The sequence below is a fragment of the Trichosurus vulpecula genome, chromosome 5, assembly GCF_011100635.1.
Source record: "Trichosurus vulpecula isolate mTriVul1 chromosome 5, mTriVul1.pri, whole genome shotgun sequence".
Taxonomy (NCBI): Eukaryota; Metazoa; Chordata; class Mammalia; order Diprotodontia; family Phalangeridae; genus Trichosurus; species Trichosurus vulpecula.
Genome location: NC_050577.1, coordinates 274,873,208 through 274,891,864, shown reverse-complemented (window position 1 = coordinate 274,891,864; position 18,657 = coordinate 274,873,208). Strand labels below are relative to the sequence as shown.

The 18,657-nt window shown below is 41.2% G+C and overlaps 1 protein-coding gene across 1 annotated transcript in view; it reads left to right on the top strand.

Annotated features, from left to right (window-relative positions):
• The first annotated feature begins 4,127 nt into the window (after positions 1-4,127).
• The window catches only part of DIP2B (disco interacting protein 2 homolog B), a 195,102-nt gene continuing 180,572 nt past the window's right edge, over positions 4,128-18,657 (top strand). Inside the window, exon 1 of the mRNA XM_036759013.1 lies at positions 4,128-4,374. Coding sequence (XP_036614908.1) covers positions 4,275-4,374 — 100 coding nt within the window. The 5' untranslated portion in view covers positions 4,128-4,274. The remainder of the gene's footprint in view (positions 4,375-18,657) is intronic.

The following is an 18,657-nucleotide window of genomic DNA, read 5'->3' as shown; positions in this document are numbered from 1 at the left end:
TAGAGGAAGAAAAGAAGAAGGCCCAAGATAGCTTTGAGGTACAACCAGATTGTGAGGGGGGACGTGGAAGATGAACTTACAAAGGGAATGAGGAGTGGTCGAGAGGAATGGAGGAGGACCAAGAGAGAACAAGGTCAGAGAAGACTTCCCAGATAGAGAGATCGAGAAGGATGAGGATTGAGGAAAATTAGATTTATAGATTAAGAGATCATTGCTAACTTTAGAGAGCAGTTTAAAATAAGGGATGCAGTTGAAAGCCAGATGGCAAGAGGATGAGGAGTGAGGGGTGAAGTGGGGGCAATCAGTGTTTTTCTAGGTGTTTGGCTGGGAAAGGAAGTAGCCTACCCTCTTAACAGATAAGAACTCAATGTAACGTTAGGGCAGCTAGGTGGCACAGTGGATAGAGCATTGCACATGTTGTCAGGAAGATCTGAGTTCAAATTTGACCTCAGATGTTTATTAGCTGTGTGACCCTGGGCAAGTCACTTAACCCTGTTTACCTTGGTTTCCTCATCTATAAAACAAGAAGGAAATGGCGAACCACTGCAGTATCTTTGCCAAGAAAACCTCAAATGGGGTCACAAAGAGTCTGACATGACTGAAAAGTGACTGAACAACAACGCAATGTTAGGGTTAAGTGAGGGTTTTTTAATATATTCTTCTCAGAAAGGATACTGACAAAGGGCCGGGATTCATCATGGCTAGTCCTAACCCTAAAGAGTGGGGTCAGGTTGCTCTGTCTTTATCTGGTTTTGTCCACACCCCAAAGTTGAACTCCAGGGAAATCTCTAAAACAAAGTTTGGTTGTGGCTCATATCTAGCATCTCCCTAAAAATGAAAATGTATTAATTGTACAGTATGGACCTTGGATAGTGGCTTATTTCTTCTATCACAGAAACTATGGAAGACTAAAGACTTATAATTGTTCCCAAATACTGAAAACACAATACATCTGAAATAGCCTGTTATATCATTAGGTGCCCCACCCCAAAAAAGCTAAAGATGCTTAATGAGGATGACAAACTAATAATTCCAATTCATCTCAGACCTACCCTGTCAGAGAACCCACAAGATTCAGATCTCACGGCTAGCGAGGGTATGGATTTGGCTTTTATTAGCTGGGATGGCATGGCAGTGGTCATCCTGCTGAAGTCCCAGGAAGAGAAAGTGCTCTAAGACAGTTACCAGAGAGAAGGACCCAGGAAGAAGAAAACCCTTTCCTCAGCTCTCCTTAGAGACTTATAGAGGAGGGTCCTGAATAAAAATCTCTTCCCTGATGACATTCAGTCACTAATCATCTTGATTCATCCTCTCTCCAGCAGGTTGGGCACAGTCTAGGTGAACATTTGAAGTAGAGATGTCTCTTAATTTGTGAATCTCATGTTTCTTTTAAGCTACTACAATTCTGCTTTGCTCATAGAGCATAGTGCCTTCTTTAATGAGGGCATGCCGTGCTGGGCGGTTCTGTGCCAGTGTCTTCCACGTCTCACATAGAGACATGTAAGTTCTTGCCTTGTGTGCCTGGCACGTAACAGGTCCTTAATAAATGATTATTGACTGACTAACTTCGTTACCTGGTTCGAACCTACTTTTCAAGCCTTATTACACATAATCCTCCTTTGTTCACTCTGCAGTTCAACTAGACTGGCCTTCTTAACATCTTAACAGGTAAACTGGCCTATAGGGGACATTTATTAGAGCATTCAATTGCTCCATTGCCTGACTGGTTCTAGTAATCTGAAGGGAAGCTTGGCAGAGGCTGGCTTCTAGCCACGTATGACTCATTGATGAGTCATATATTGCAGTATATGATGACAAAGAGATTTCTCACTGGCTGCTGAGTGGGAAGAGTTGATGACTCAAGATGTGCAAAAGGAAGCTACTGGGCTCTTCCAGTCTCTCTCCTTTTCTGGCAGTGAAGCATGCTTCATCTGTATACCAAGAGTTAGTTGGGGGAAGAGGCAATTGTTCTGTCCTGGCCTCTATATAGCAATAAGCACATGGCTTTCTCTGCCTGTTTTCTGTTTGTTTCCCCAATCTTGGGGGAACGAGTATACCAGGGTAAATGTGCGTAGGACTAGCAGTGACCTCAGGAGTTCTTAGAGGTCTGGAGGTCCCAGGAGACTTGTGAGTATGGAGAGAGTGGCTACCACCAGGACAGGGGCCACACCTGGACCATTTTGCCAGCAGAGTCGATCCGATTGAGCTTTAAGTAAAATGTAAAATGAATGATTATTTAAACTGCCCTATGTTCTGATGGGCTCTACCAGACTCTGAGAGGATTTTAACAGTATTTATAAACTGTTAGCAAATCTTGTTCAAATCATTCTATCAATGCACGCCATCATTGTTTTTATGTTTAGCTTTTGTTTCTCTGTAGGCCCAAACTACTTGTTTCATGCCTGATTCATGTTGTGAAACATGGGACATTGGGGTGTGAATTTTTTAAGCTGCTGAAGAGTGTGAGAAAAGGGCACCTAACTTGCCTAATTAGAGGAAAACTTCCTTAGCACTCAAACCCGATTTAAGGTATGTTTGAGTTCAGAAAAGGAATGGATGGATACCCCAAACTTGTACTCCCAGCATCAGTTCCCTTAAGGATAGGTGGGTAAATGGCTTCTACTCCATCGTCTTTGTTCTGATAGCTTCTGCATGCACTCCTATCAAAGGAGATAACAGTAAAGGAGCCATCTAGCTATCATGTAATGATTTATCATCTATTGTCAAAGTGTAGGATTCTTACAGGTTCAGAGTGGGGAGGAGAGGGAGAGTTATCACTCCAAAGATTTTGGGGAAAGCTGCCAGCAGCCCTACCTACCTCACCCCTAAGTGGGAAGGGCAGTCCTCCTAAAGGTCCCTGAAACCCTTTCTGGGTTATTTTCAAAATTATTTTCATAATAATACTATTTGCCAATTCAATACTCCTCTTTTTTTTAACAACTATGTATATGTGTGAGGTCAGATTTTCTTTATATACTCCAACCAAACCAATATATCAAAACAGATTGAATGCAGGAGATATGAGAATCCAGTTTCTTCTATTAAGTCAGACAATAGAGCTATTAGCAAAATATGTAAAACAAGGCCATTCCTCACTAAATTTTGTCTTAGAAAACAACTATTTTTCAAAATAATAATAGCTAGCAATATTTTATTGGTTTAAGGTTTGCAAAGCACTTCACGGATTTTATTTTATTTGATCTTCACAACTACTTTACAGGTAGGTACTATTATCCTTAGCTTATAGATGAGGAAACGGAGGTGAATAGAAGTTAACTAACTTGCCCGGGGTCACACAGCTAATAGGTGTCTGAGCCAGGATTAGAACTTCTTCATGACCCTAATAGAACAACATTTCCCTCATTAAAAAAACTTCTTTGCATTAACATGTAATGGGCTTATTATTGTTGTTTTTAAATGAGTTAATAAATATTTTGAAATGAATCAGTTTTAATTTCCAACTGGATTCAGTTGGAACTGGCTAGAAGAGCCAGTTGTTAAATTTTCAGTGTGATTTTTTGGAAAATTGTATAACACTGGAAACCAAAGCTTGATTTATTATTTTACTGATTGCCTAGGCTTAAGAAAGTGATGAAGAAAATGTTATAATGGAGATTAAACATAAGTGTCCTGTGCATTCCCATTCCTCCCCAGAGCCAGTTGTAAAATATTTACCACTCTATCTCTGAAACCCACCTAAGCACATGTGTAATAGATAGCATAATTGCTTGCCTTCTCATTGGTTGGGACTGGAGGGATGGAAAGAATTTGGAACTCCAAAAAACGAATGTTTAAAAAAAGAGAGAAAATCACCTAAACAAAAGCTTTTTGGATTGTGGGGGGGGTCCTCACTAGTATCTAAAAGTGTAAAAGGGCCATCACTGCAAAAAGTTTGAGAATCCCTGGATTAGGCTGGGGAGCCACAGTTGACAGCCTCCCTCATTCCAATCAACGAGAGGGACTGTAACCCCAAGGTGGGCCAGCAGGGGGCGCGGCGCTCTCGCCTTAGCTCTCCTAGCTCTGGGGCGGGGCCTCAGCGACCTTCTCTCTCTCTCTCTGTCTCCGTCTCTCTCCTTCTCTCTCTCTCTCCCCACCCCTCCCTTCGCCGTCGCCGCCGCCGCCGCGCTGGGTCACGTGACTTTCCGCTCATGGCGGCTGCGATCGGAGGCTGGCTCGGGAGCTTGTAGCCCGGGGTGTGGGGTCTGGTGCGTCCCTCCGTCCCCCCCCCGCCCGCCCCGTCTCTGTCCTCTCGCAGCCCGGCCGGCGGAGCGGGGATGGCGGAGCGAGGCCTGGAGCCGTCGCCGGCCGCCGTGGCCGCCTTGCCAGCCGAGGTGCGGGCGCAGCTGGCCGAGCTGGAGCTGGAGCTCTCAGAGGGTGAGGAGTCCGGGGCCGGGCCGGGGGAGAGAGGAGGAGGAGGAGGAGGGAGGAAGGAAGCAAGCCGGGGGAGGGTGGGCTTCGGAGGAGGAAGGGACCCGTCCCAGGGCCCCCTTCAGGGCCGGGAACAGATCTGCTGCCCGCACTGCCCCGAGAGGGCTTCCTCCCCGGGGGATGGATTTTGGCCGAGGTTTCATTGTCTCCCTGAAGTGGCAGCGGCCGGAGGAGGAGGAGGGCTTGGGGGAGACGTTTCCTTCGGGCCCGGGCTTCCCCTTTTCTGCCCCCACCTCCGGTTCGAGACAAAGCTGCCGCCCCCCCTTCCCGCTGAGGGGCGAGGTAGGTAGGGCTGCTGGCAGCTTTCCCCGGACTTCTCGGAGGGATCACCCTCCCTCCCTCTCCTCCCCGCTCTGAAACAGAATAATAAAGAGCAAAAAAACCCCGACCGGCCGCCCAGCCGAGGAGGAGTCCGCGGCGTTTCTCCTTCCTCCTCCGCTCTGGACGGCTCCAGAGTGCTGTCTTTCCGTCCGTCAGTCCGTCCCGGTGACAGGACTGCGATAGGATGAGCGAGCTCCCTCTGACTCCTCCTCGCCGGGGTCTCCCGGGTGCCTGTGTGTGAAGGGGAATTCCCCCCCCCGGCCCCAGATCCCCACTTCGGATGCTCCGAAAGGGGCAAGACTTGATGGAGCCAGCGCTGCTTCAGGTTGCTTAGCTTGTCACCCGCCCCCCGCCCCTTTCTTTGGATCCCTAGAACAGGAGAGAAGCGCCGTGTCTAATTGGAGGGTAGAGGAGACTGCGAAAAATCAACTACTGTTATCACAAAAATAAGTGCCCCGCATAACAATGAGAGAAGAATACAGCGCTGTGTTGTGTGCATGAGAGGAGGCTTGTGATGCAGTTGTGATCAATTCCCTGTAAAGTTCCTGTTTGTATCACAGCCTGTCTCTCCAGGGACAAAACTAGCATTTTTTTCCTTTGTTGTACACATCATTGCTTCAGTGCTGTCTTGAGATCAGGATGTTCTCATTTTATTCCCTTTTGATGGATGGTCCTCTAGAATTGCATCTTTCAGGAACAGAAATGCTGGCTAATTGGAATTGATGAAGGTGGCGGATTGCCAAGCGAAGAGTCCAGGTTTTGATTACTTTTGAAACAATTGCATATTTAATGGAAAAGTAGGAGAAGTCATATCACAGGTAGAAATCCTCTTAAACGTTGAAAAAAATCATTTCTCATCTTTTAGTCTGTCTAGAAGAAAATCTCCATGTTTTTTTTTTAAAGACTTGTGAAATGTATGACATCTGCATGTACTGAAAAAATTAAATCCAATAAAATATTTAAGTACCTCTTCTAAATGCTCTCGGCTAGGTGCTTTCCTATGTTGATTATTTCCATTTTATTCAGTATATATTTTGTTTGTACATAGTTGTCTACCCGTCTTTTCCCTCATCAGCTTGTGAGCTCCTCCAGAGCAAGAACTTTTTTTGGCCTTTCTTTGTATCCCCAGCACTTAAGATAATGCACATAATAGGTGTTTAATAAATGCTTCTTGATTAAAAAAAAAAAAACTGGAGATGAAGTTTGGTCAGTTAGTTTCAGAGTCATCATTATGCATGTTTCACTGAAATTAATAGGGTAATTCTATGGAAAGTTTCATGTTGTCTGACATTGTCAGAAGCCCCCCAAATTGTTCATTCCTTCATATACTTTTCCATATGAACACTGAATTGCAGGGGTTCATGTCCAAAGATAGTTTCTCAGACATAAATTTTCTCTGGGAAGTAGCCTAAAAACAAATGGATTTGTTTGGCTAACCATCGAGCACATGGAAATATTTCTTTGTTCCCCACATAATTTTCATATGAAATCAAACAGTATTTTAGTACTTCAGGGATATATATTTTGTTGGTGAGGATTCAACTGACATCAGCCGTTAAGATTAAAACGCTTTATAGCAAAGTGGTTGTTTTCATGATTCACTGTTAATGAACAAGTTGATTGCCCTTTTGCTTCCCTTCTGTTGATCTGCCTCTCCAAACTTAACAAGTTTGGTCCTTAGACTTTCAAGAAACAGGCTGTCCATAGACCCTTAAAATCTTCTGGAATGACCTGCCAGAGATTGTGTTGTGTTGATATTGTCTTGAATGTATGTCATTTTCACTTTACAGTGAAGCACTGAAGTAGGGTTTAGGGAGTTTGGTGATAGCTGATTTCAAAGTTTGATTGTGAAATTTGACTTCATTTTAAAACATCTTAAAATAGAATTTGAGAATCTTAGAGAGTATGTACTGCAACCCCCTTAATTTTATAAATAGGAAGATGAGTGGTTAAGACATTAAGTAGTTTTGATCATTTAAATAGGACGGGGTTCAAAAGAACCAGTTATGTTTTTGCACAGAGGAAGGGAAATTTATGATTCCTTTTATTGTATATCTACTTTAAGCTCCCTCGTTCTCTGATTACTGTTTACACTGTGTTTCTAGAGATGATTTTGAGTAACTTCTTCGAATACTCACAAGTGATTAGCTCATCCTTCTCCTTTTTCAAAAAGTGTGAATAGCTTACAAACTGTGAATTCTTAGGCTAAAGTATTTTTAATGACTTTAGCTGCACAGTTTGCTTTCTTATGAGGCATCTATCTTATGGGGGTAGGAAACACCTAACTAGGTACTTTTCTTGCTACTTTGATCTTAGCTTATTTCTGGTGAGTAGATATTGTTTCTTTGTGTTTACATTTTCTATAGTATCATCCCTGCCTGGCCCATAGTTTGCTCCTAATAAATAATTGCTGATTTATTGATTATTCCTATACCACAGTTATTCCAAATGGCATATCTTGTGACTGTAGGGAACTGTTCTGAAGGTCAAATGCTTTATTTTCTGCATATGTCAGTGTCAATCATAAAACTGAATTGAAGAAAATATAGTGTTAGAAGTGTTACTATTAAAAGAACTCATCTATAGTTTATCTTGCTCAAAATACCAATCATAGCTTGGGAATGGGGATTGTTTCTAAGGAATGTGAATTTAGTTTAAAAAAAATCCAGCCGAATGCCTGTAGCATAGTGTTTCTTGCTATCTTCATCGTATTTTGGAAGGACCACTTTTATACTAAATTTTCTTCTGATCTATTTTTCCAAATTTCTTTTGATGATCAGAAGAGGCTAGGTGGGACAGTAGAATAGAGCATTGACCTGGAGTCAGGAAGACACTAGTTCAGAAATGCCTCAGGCGCTTAACTCGCCGTGCCACCCTGGACAAGTCATTCAACCTCTTTTTGCCTCAGTTTCCTTAACTGTAAAATGGGGACAATAACAGTACCTACCTGCTAGGGTTGTTACGAAGATCGGATGGGATAGTAATTGTAAAGCACTTAGCACAGTGCCTGGCATATAGTAGGCACCATGGAAATACTTAGTGCCTTCCCTTCCTTCCCAGTAGTGTTTCTTTGACATCATTACCCCACTGCCTCCTTTTCCAAGGCTAACCCCTCTACAGGTACCCTTGATTTCTCATTAGCTCCTGGTTGGACTCTTTGAATAGCCTTTTAAAAGGCTAAAATAGCCTCCCTAAAGTCTCTCCCCATCCCGATCTCTACACAGTCACAAAGTGACTTTACTAAAGTAAACGTCTGACCCTATCTCTCTGCTACTCAATAAATTCCCATGGTTCTCCTGTTATCTCCAGGATCAAATATAAATCCCTTTGTTTGGCATTTAAAATTCTTCAACACCTGGTCCCGTCTCACCTTTTCAACCATATAAACACGGTACTCCCCTTCATGTTGTCTAACCCAACTGGTCTTCTTACTGCTCTTCCAAGACGACACTTTATCACTTGTTTTTGTACTTATTATTTGTGTTCTCTCCCTGAGATGTACTCCCTCCTTACCTCTGCCTGTAAGAATTCATTGTGTTGGGGCAGCTAGGTGGCTTAGTGAGTAAAGCACTTGCCCTGGAGTCAAATCCAGCCTCAGACACTTGACATACTTACTAGCTGTGTGACCTTGGGCCAGTCACTTAACCCCAATTGCCCTACCTCTCTTCTCCACACCCCCCTCCCCCCGCGCCACCACCACCCCCCCCCCCCGCAAAAAAAAAATTCATAGTGTCCTTCAAAACTCTAGGGTGTCACCTTCTGTGAGGCCTTAGTGCATAAGGAATATGTACCTGGCTGCTTTCTCCCATAAAAATTACCTTGGGTTTATTTTGTATATATTTATTTCTGTACCCGTATATTGTTTCCCTGAGGGAATTTATGTTACTCATAGGCAGGCGATGTTTTCTTTTTTCTTATTTTTCTCCAGCAGCTAGCACTGTGCCTGCCATATATATACTTAATTAAATGTTTCTTGATTGATTAATTGTATCCTTTTTTTAGGATCTGCTGTAGTCTGTCTTGATTTCATTTTGCATGGTATACGCCATGAAATTTTTTGGTAATAAATTTTCAACTTAGATTTTGGTCATGGCTTAAATCAGCTGAATAGTTAAATGTCAAGCATATGTCTTCTTATTTGCTGCAGAGTGTGTAATCTGGTCATATGATATTTAGTTTGTTTTAGACAGTTGACGGACTAGGTTTGATGGTAGAAGTCTAATTATTACTTCTGCGCCAAAAGCAAAGGCTGCCCATGTAAAGTGTGAGAGCTTAGAAAGAGTCTGATGGAGCTTTTCTTAGATGAAAAATAGTGTAAAGCATATATGAAATGAACATAAATGTTATCTTTGGAAATTAGTTTAGAAATGTGACATTGCTTACTAGTTTTCTTTTTTTTTGGCTCACTAAAATGCCACTGTGGCATGAACTTTGGTTTGATTTTAGGTCTGACTTTTTATTTGGTTGTTTTCTCTGCCTTTTCTTGGCCTATTTTCACAGTCTGTAATAATAGTATTTTACATTATGTAGTACTAATGATAAAAGATGTTTGGTTTTCATTTTGCTGTCGTCTCATGATTTTAAATATCTTTAGAATTATGACCCAAACAGACTACTGAGTGTATTTTTTAACTATAAAGAAGTACCTTCCGAATAGTTGCTGACCATGCCTTAGCAGAGCTTACATTTTTATTTCTGACAAAGATGTGAACTTGAGCTATGTACATGTGTTTCCCAGTCCCTGAAAAGGCCATGTAACCAAAAGCTCCCAGTTTAGGAAACAAATAAAGAAACAAGATTTTGAAAAAGTACTTACATACTTCAGTGGATCTGTCATATTGATGTGGATCCTTTCTCTACAAAGCCAGATGGCAAACCATTTGTGCCTTCTTAGACTGTGGGATTCATGGCCATGCCTCTCCAAAATTCTTCCATAGAGTATTTTCCAAGTGCTCTGGGGACTTTCCTGTGGGTCTCTTAATGTTACACTAGTATACACAAATTGCTTGGGACATTCATCTTTTCTTTCTTGCTCTTGTTATATAACCAGTTCATCTCCTTTTACATGTTTTTGATATGTTTTATTATACTTAATTGAAAATGACTGCTGGTAATGTACTCAAGCTTTTTGTACCATCCTTCTTTACACTGCCCTTGGGGTTACCTGCAGTTTTGATTTTTCAGTGATTGTATATTCTGTGAGTAGGTATGTGTGGAATTTAGGTGTTTCAAATACAAATTTTGGAAGCAGGAAGCAGTATCTTGAGATATTTGGATAGAATATACTAAGTATATAGGGTGTTAACTAATTACTGGTGGTTTTCCTAATAATAATAACTTACATTTATATAGTACTTAAAAATTTTTGAAGCACTATACATATATTATGTCATTTGAACCTCAGCACCTCTGCGATATTGATTCTACCGACTTGTCCCCATTTCACAAATGAAGGGAGGCAGAGGTGAGGTGAAGCGGCTAGCCTATGCTCACATAGCTGTTACGTGTCTAAGGTAGCTTTTAAACCTCATTCTTCAGAAGTCCAAGTCCAACATTGTGTCAGCTGCTTCACAAAAAGAACTTACTCTATGTCTTTTTATATTCTGTCAGTACCAGTGTGATACATAGGCTATCCCTATGGTTTTTCTTACTTTATTACTGGCCTTCTTCCTTTTCCAATTATACTTCTCCTGGATATCTTCTATTCCCTTTCTTTCATGCAAGTTATTATAGGTAATTTTCTGCAGGCTATTTATGGTTTCTGAGATGTTACATAAAGTAAGTAGTGATTTACTCATTGAGAAATTGAAAACGTTGAGCTAGGAAAATCATCCCTAGTTTTCTAGCAAGTAAATGGAAAGCAGAGTCAATTTCCCTGGTTTCTTTTATGGTACTCTATAATTATGATCAGGTTAGGTCTTTTTGTTCTTTAGATTGAAGAGATCTAAATAGTTACTAATCTGTCTAAGACATCCTTTTTTAGAGGGAAATCTTTAATGTAGGATTGAGTTAGGTGTCCTTTGGTAAGACAGTGTCACTGACCTAATACTTAAAGGAAAACCATAGGATTATATTCATTATTATAATAGATAGATATAGAGCTCTATGATGAGGAAGATTAAGTTCATTAATTAAAATCAACCCAGTCTATAATAGCTGTGAAAATAAGGAAGGCAGGCTCATAGTAAGATGAGGAAGTGGTTTGGAAAGAGACCATGAGCAAGAAAAAAAAATTTAATTGGAAATGCCATATAGCGTTATCATGCTATCAGATATATCCTCATTATGTGAATGTAACTGTGGGAAGGGTAAGTGATAATTTTGTGGGCTGATTAGTGGGTTGACTTTGTTATGACATTTTCTTAGGACTGCTGGAAAGCCTCTTTTTTTTAAAAGAAAAGTTTTCCCTCTTACTATTTTTTCTTTTAACTTGTCATATTGTAATCTGTGGTAGGTGTTATGATACATAAACTAGCTATGTAAAGTACAGAACATGTATATTCTTGCACATTGATGTGGGTGTGTCCTTAATTTTTTTTTCTGAATATAGGTGAAATGCTGCATGAGTTCATTATCTCCCCAAGTATATTTAAAAAAAATTAAGACCTCATTTCACCTTCGTTTGCTCCTACTAGTATTTTGTAACCTTGATACTCTTCCCATTTACGTAGGGAGAAGGTCTGTGAATCTGAGCAGAATTGCACCATGGTTCAGAGCAGAAAAGTGTACCTGAATACATTCTTCCTAATGTCTGCACATTCCTAAGCCCATAGGTATAGATGAGGGTCTGAGTCAAGCATTGCCACTTTGGGCCAGGAATAGTTTAATTCAACTTAGAATGATGATGAGGAAAATAGGCTAGTGGGCTTAGGGCATAGTAGGAAGAACACAACTACTGTGATGGACAAAAACAGCCCAAAGATAACAACTGGTAGGATGACTAAAATTTTCTTGTTTGAATACTTCTCTTCTTTCAGGACAAATACTCTACACAGCCACATCCTCACTTTTTCCTTTTCACTGTATTATATTTCTGTGGTCTTTTAAATAACAGCTCAGGGTTTACCTGGAATGGATTAGAGGGAACCCACTGCTTGGCCAGTGCCTAATTGCTTGCCCATTATGAAGAAGGTGGTTAAAGAAAAGTGGAAGTTAATAAAGAAAAGGAGATCATCTGGTTTATGGGAAAGTGGTTTTCATAAGCTCCGAAGAAATCATCATTACTCCCATTACGGTAGTAAGATTTGCTATATAGTGGGGTAATAGGGCCTGCCAATGAGAACATATACAGTTGTCGTTGAGCACATAGAAACATCTACATGCACATAATAAATTCATGTCTCCTACTATAAATTGTAAGGCGTGATTTTCTTTTAAACAAAATGCATCAGATTTTATGTTTCCAAATGGGTGTTGTCCCCATCAAATTAGCCATTCAGGCAAAGGAGGTACATTATCCTAACAGTGCTGCAGTTTATTAAAACCTTTTTGAAACTCTGTTGCAATTACCTTAAGAACCTGCACTGCCCTTGTGAATATTTCATCATGCCAAATCTTTCTCCTTTGAAGGTGGATATGATTTTTGGAAATAGCTGTAAGTCACTCAGAGTTAAGTTTGGTGAAAAAAGATGATAAAGCTGGGTAACACTGGTTTTTCCTCAAAATGAAGTGTGACTGAAAAAGAAGACTGAATATCTTTTATGACTCATATACTAACTCTTGAGTCATTTGCAAAAGAAGGGTTCCAGAAATGTTCTGAGTATTGGAAGATCATTCTTTAGATGACATGTAAAGCTTCCCAGAGTACTTATTTTGAGGTGTAACATTGATTTGGATATATTTTAATTCTCAATACTTTATAGGAATATCTGATCTAAAATGTTCTTGAAATATTTGGAAAAAGATTTATGGAAATGTTTGGGAAAATGATTAGCTGATTACTTGGGTTGAAGATTTGCCCACTCCTTTGCTTTTACTGCCTTCTCTTGTCAGTTCTTCATCTGTTGGAGGTAGCCTAACAGTGGTCTTTGAATCTAGTGTGGATTTTAATTACTGGTGCTTTTCTCGTGTCTCATAAACATGATTAATCCTGTCCCTCATATAATCATAGCTATCTAAAACCTATCTGTCCTTCAGGGTTCAAATAAAACCTGACCTTTCCTGATTCAATTCTGAACCTCCAGTAAGCATTCAGTCAGTAAATATTTATTAAACACATACTCTGTGACCAGCAGAGCTAAGCGCTGGGCTTACAAAAAGAAGCAAAGGACGGTCTCTGCCCTCAAGGAGTTTACAGTCTAGCAGGTGAGACAACATGGAAACAAATACATACAAAGCAAGTTATATACAGGATAAATAGGAGATTATTAACACTAGGTACTAGGATTAAGAAGGCTTCTAGTAAAAGATGGGATTTCTGTTGGTACTTAAAGGAAGTCAGGGAGATTAGTAGTCAGAGAGGAGGGGGAAGAGTGTTCTAGGCATGGGGGACAGCCAGAGAAAATGACTTGAGATGAGAGATGGAGTGACCTATTTGTGGAACATCCAGGAAGCCAGTGTCACTTGATAGAAGAGGACATATTGGGAAGTAAGGTGTAAGAAGATGGGAAAGGTAGGAGGGGACTAAGTTGTAAAAGGCTTTGTGAAAGCCAGACAGCATTAAATTTGCTCCTGGAGGCAACAGGAAGCCACTGGAGTTTATCGAGTGGGGGGATGTTGAGGGGAAGGGTCTGACATGATTAGTAAAATAACTTTAGGAGTGATCACTTTGGAGTCTAGTTTGGCGTGAGGAGACACTTGAGGCAGGAAGACCCATTAGCAGTTAACTCTACTGTAGCAGTTTACTAGTAGTACAAGTTATTCCTTCCATATCACAACTTTCCCCATAGCAGTGTTGATATATCATGGGTCAGCATAAGAAATTAAATGGGAATTTTAGGGGAGTTTTGTTGAAGCCTGCAGATGACACATGAAGGCCAGCAGACAATACAGAAAAATACTTAACCCAGATTTTACAATAAGGTACTATAAATGCTCCATAAAAGAAAAAGAAAAAATTCAGACGACTTCTCTGGTACGAAGGGAAGGCCAAAAAATTTTACTTGGATTTTTCAGATCTCGGAGGTGCCATGCCCTTAATGCCACCCCCACCCCAGGGGGGAGGGGGGAACTAAAGGGACAACTGTAGTTAATTCTACTTTTTATTTTGTCACTGAGTCATGTGCTGTTTCTTCTCTGACGACATTCGAGTGATGAGGGAGGTAGTAGAAATATTCATCCCCTTTGATAGTTGAGGAAACTGAAAATGGTAATGTTAGGCTGAGATGTGGATTGGAGCCCAGGTCTTTTGATTCTCGATCCAATGTTCTTTCCACTCTACAGTGCCATCTCTCACCTCAGTATAAATTCTGGCAGAGATTGGGACTTGTACTTGCAAAGAACTTAGCATAATGCTGAACATGTGTTAGGTGCTCTTTAAGTAACTGTTGAATGGTAAAGGTCAATGGGAACCTTCGTTTACGGTCGCAGCATTGATAAAAACACTTGGGAGAACATTGGAGCAGAAATGTGACTGGTGGCCTTACTGGCCGTTGCTGCTGTTGTTTACCTCTGTTACTTGGTGGAAGTTAGGAGAGATAGTTGACACCTGTTGTAGCATTTGATCCTTTTCTCCCTTCCCTTCAATTAGTTAATAATCTTGTATTTAGGGAAAGCATAGTTGAAAATGAAGTAGTCCCTCTTTCAGGGAGGCTGCTGGGTAGCACAGCAGATAGTGCAGAAGACCTGGAGTTAAGCACTGAGTTCAGATTTGACCTCAGAAAATTATTAGCTATGTGAACCTGGGCAGGTCACTTAACCTCATGTGTATGTAAAATGGGGATAATAGGCAGTGAGTAGAGCACCGGCCCTGGAGTCAGGAGGACCCGAGTTCAAATTTGTCCTCAGACCTTGACACACTTAATAGCTGTGTGACCTTGGGCAAGTCACTTAACCCCAATCGACCTGCCTTCCCCTCTCCAAAAAAAAAAAATTGGGGATAATAATAACACCGACTTCTCAGGTTTGTTTTCAGAATCAAATGAAATAACAGTTGTAAAAGACTTATGTTCTCATCATTCTTGGTATATAAGTTCTATAAAGTTGATGTAACTACTGAATTAGCAAATATTGAACCACTGCTCTTAGGGGAAATACAGGGTTAGGGTCCTGCGAGCCTGTAGTCACAACATTTACTTTAGCACTTTCCTGAGCGGCCTCATATACAGGTTGGTGAATTTCCTTCTTTTTCTGGCTTGTTGATTATTATTGATTATTAATGTTGAACTTATCATAACTCTTGCCTGAAAGAAGCTAATCAAACTTTCTAGCTTATCTGTTTTCCTTGTGAGGTACACCTCAGCCTTCTTGTGCTTAGGAAGGCACTTTAGCACTATGCTTGGGGGTCACTTTTAACAGGGAAATCACCAACAAAAAACACAAAAATGCAAAAAATGTGGCACTAAATAGTCCACAAAAGGACACTCATTTACAGTATGAGAGCTGAAACAAGAGGGCAGAACATTGTCCTGTTCCACTGCAGCTGAGAATGTACGCTTCAGGTGACTCAAATTTTTCACCTTAAATCCACAAATGACCTCAAAAGTGCCACAAGTATTGATTTGGGGGTTATAAATAAATTTTAGTAAATAAATGAATTCAGAAATACAGAATCTGTAAATAATGATTGACAGAAAGGTTAGTTATTATTTTCAAGTGCTTATATTCTGTTGGTGGAGACAATCTATGTACATATAAGCATATATAAGATAAAAATAATATTTGAGGCAAGACTCTAGCAGATAGGAGAGGGTGGGGAACAGAAAGAGGTTCATGTACATTGTAGCATTTGAGTTGCATTTTGAAATAAATCAGGGATTATAAGATGTGGAGGTGAGGATATAGTACATTCCAGGCATAGGAGGCAATCTGTAAAGAGGCCCAGAGGTAGGAGATGGAGCATTATTTATGAGCGACAGGAAGAAAGCCAGTTTGGTTGGACTGAAAAATGAATAAAAGGGTGTAATATATAATGAGACTGAAAATGTTAGTTGAACCAGGCTATAAATAGCTGTTTTAACAATCTGGCTAGCAACTTCTGGGGGGGTATAAGATTCACCCACAGCCAGCACCCAGAAAGCTGCCAACAGCACAGGTTCTTTCGATCTGCTTAAGCAAGAGAAGCAAGGTGAAGGTGTTGACAGGCTTACTTTTAATTCAGATATCATTCAGTTAGTTCAGGGGAAAAAACCAGCACCCTGAACTTCAAAACAAAATGCAAACGAATTACGAACATCAACAGACTTTGTCTGATTCAAGTCCCAACAGATAGTTACCAGAGTTCAACAAAGTTTCAACATCCGGGTTTACAAGCTGGAGGGCTCCTTAACTACAGCTGCCCGGAGTCTCCTCATCAACACCACCTCCAGAGCCCCGCACAAATGGCTCTGTCCTCCCTTCTTATAGGGCTTCAGACATCATGAAACATCATCTGAATCACCAGAGCTCAGGCTCTGGTGATTGGTTCTTGAGTTGGCCCATCCCCTTAGGACCCTGGGAGGTTCACATCCACATGGATTAAGTTAACACCTAATGGGGTTTGGGCCTGGGGCTTAGCACCTAGTAAGGCTCACTGAATTACTCAAAGAAAACAAAGGCTATTCTGGTTACAATAGCTTTACATGTCATACAGAGTAATTTGATTCAAATTGGTCAGGTTGGTTACAGGGAGCCATTGGTTGTTTATTGATCAGGGGAGGGGCATGATCAGACTTGTGGTTTAAGAAAAGTCGCTTTGGTGCCTATGGCTATATAAAAGGATGGCAGACCAGTTAAAAATCCAGGCGAGAAGTGATAGGCTTAGCGGAATGAGCTAAGGTACTGGGGCAGTGAAAATAGAAGGTAACCAATATGAGACATGTTGTGTATTTAGGAAATGTTAGGAGCCAAGGATGACTCTGAAGCTATGAACCTAGGTGACTGTGAGGATGGTGCTGTCCAGAAATAGGGAATTTCCAAGGGCTGTGTCAGGGGATTAAAATTAGCTCTTTTTCAGACAGGTGCCGGTATGACGTCTGTCAGTCAGTCATCGTTGATTAATGTTTTGGGCATGTGCTAAACCCTGGGGATATAAAGAAAAGAAAAAGACAGCCCTTGCCTTCAAGGACTTCACAGTCTAATGGAGAAGACAACAAGCAAACACATTAGGATAAATGGGAAATAATCAACAGAGGAAAGCTACTACAATTAAGGGGGACTGGGAAAAGAGGTGGGACTTGAAGGAAGCCAGAGAGGTCAGTAGATGGAGATGAGGAAGGAGAGTGTCCAGGCGTGGGAAACAGCCTGGGAAAATGCCTTGAGCTGGGAGATTGAGTGTCTCCTTTTAGGAATAGCCAGGAGGCCACTGTCATTGGATTGAAAAGTATGTGGTGGGGAGTGTGCTAAATTGTGCTGAATGGATAGTGGACTTGAGAATCTTGTGGCAGGTAGGTCAACCAGCAGGCTCTTGCAATACTCCAGGCCTGAGGGTGGTGGCAGTTTCAGAGGAGGAAAAGGGGCTTGTGAGAGGTGCTATAAGAGTGAAATTGACAGGCTTTGGCAACCAGTTGTATATAGGGGATGAGAGAGGGGAGGAAGCAAAGATGACACCCAGGTTTTGAGCTTACTGGGAGGTATAGTGGTAATCTTGATAGTAATACAGAAGCTTGGAAGGAGGGAGGATTAGGGGGATAGTTCATGAGAGACCAGTTCGAGACATGTTGTTTAAGACATTCAGTTCAGGATATCTGAAAGTTAGTTGTTTATGGAGCCTTCTCCAACCTCTCAATTCTAGTGCCTTCTCTCTGTTAATTATTTCCTATTTATCCTATATATAGCTTGCTTTGTGCGTATTTGTGTTGTCTTCCCCACTTGAGGTCAGGGACTGAAACAGCAAGGCAATAAACACATCATCGACGATAATCGTGAATATGCCTGTATAGTTCTGTATTGCAAAGTATGAGAGACTCTCCATAAAGAAGGCAAAAGAAGTATGACATTTATTCAGACACCAGAAAATCGTATCCTGTAACCAAATGTTCAGCTCCCAAAGCCAGTCAGCTTACTTTATCGTAACAGAAAGGAACTTAAAACACCATATCACAGCCTGGAAACTTGCCATCCCAAAACCTCTCCAACCCCCTGCTGGGGTCCTCCCCAAAACAACCTTACGGTACAGCTAAGTCAGCCCGTTCAGTTCAGTTCTAACAATCACGAGGGCAGCCACTAGCAGCCACCAGCAGCCATAACATCTTTGTCTCTCTCTCTCTCTCTCTCTCTCTCTCTCTCTCTCTCTCTCTCTCTCTCAGCATTTCTCTTTCCTGTCAGGAAGCTCCTCCCGCCATGCAACTTGGACTTTCCATGATGTAAGCAGGTCACATAGCCTACTAATGGGTGGGAAAGATCTTCAAATCAAAATTGCTAATACAGGGGCTCTTGCCTCTTTTTGTAATCCTAATACTTAGCACACAGTACTTGGCACATAGTAGGCATTTAATAAACCTATATTGATTGGTTGCTTGATTGATTGATTGAGATGGGAGGCTGGAGATCAGCAGAGAGGTTAGGACAGGATAGGTAGATTTGAAAAGCAACAGTATAGAGATGATAATTAGATCCATGGAGCTGTTGAGATCACCAAATAAAGTAGTATAGAGTGACTTGGAAATAGGCAGTTGGAGAAACACAACTGGAGTTCAGGGGAAAGACTAGGCCTAGATTTATAGGTTTGAGAGTCACCACCATAGAAGAGCTGATTAAATCAGATTGATCAGAGGTGATTGAGGTCAGCAAGGAGGAGAATGTAGAGAGAGGAGAGAAGGCGGACCAGGACAG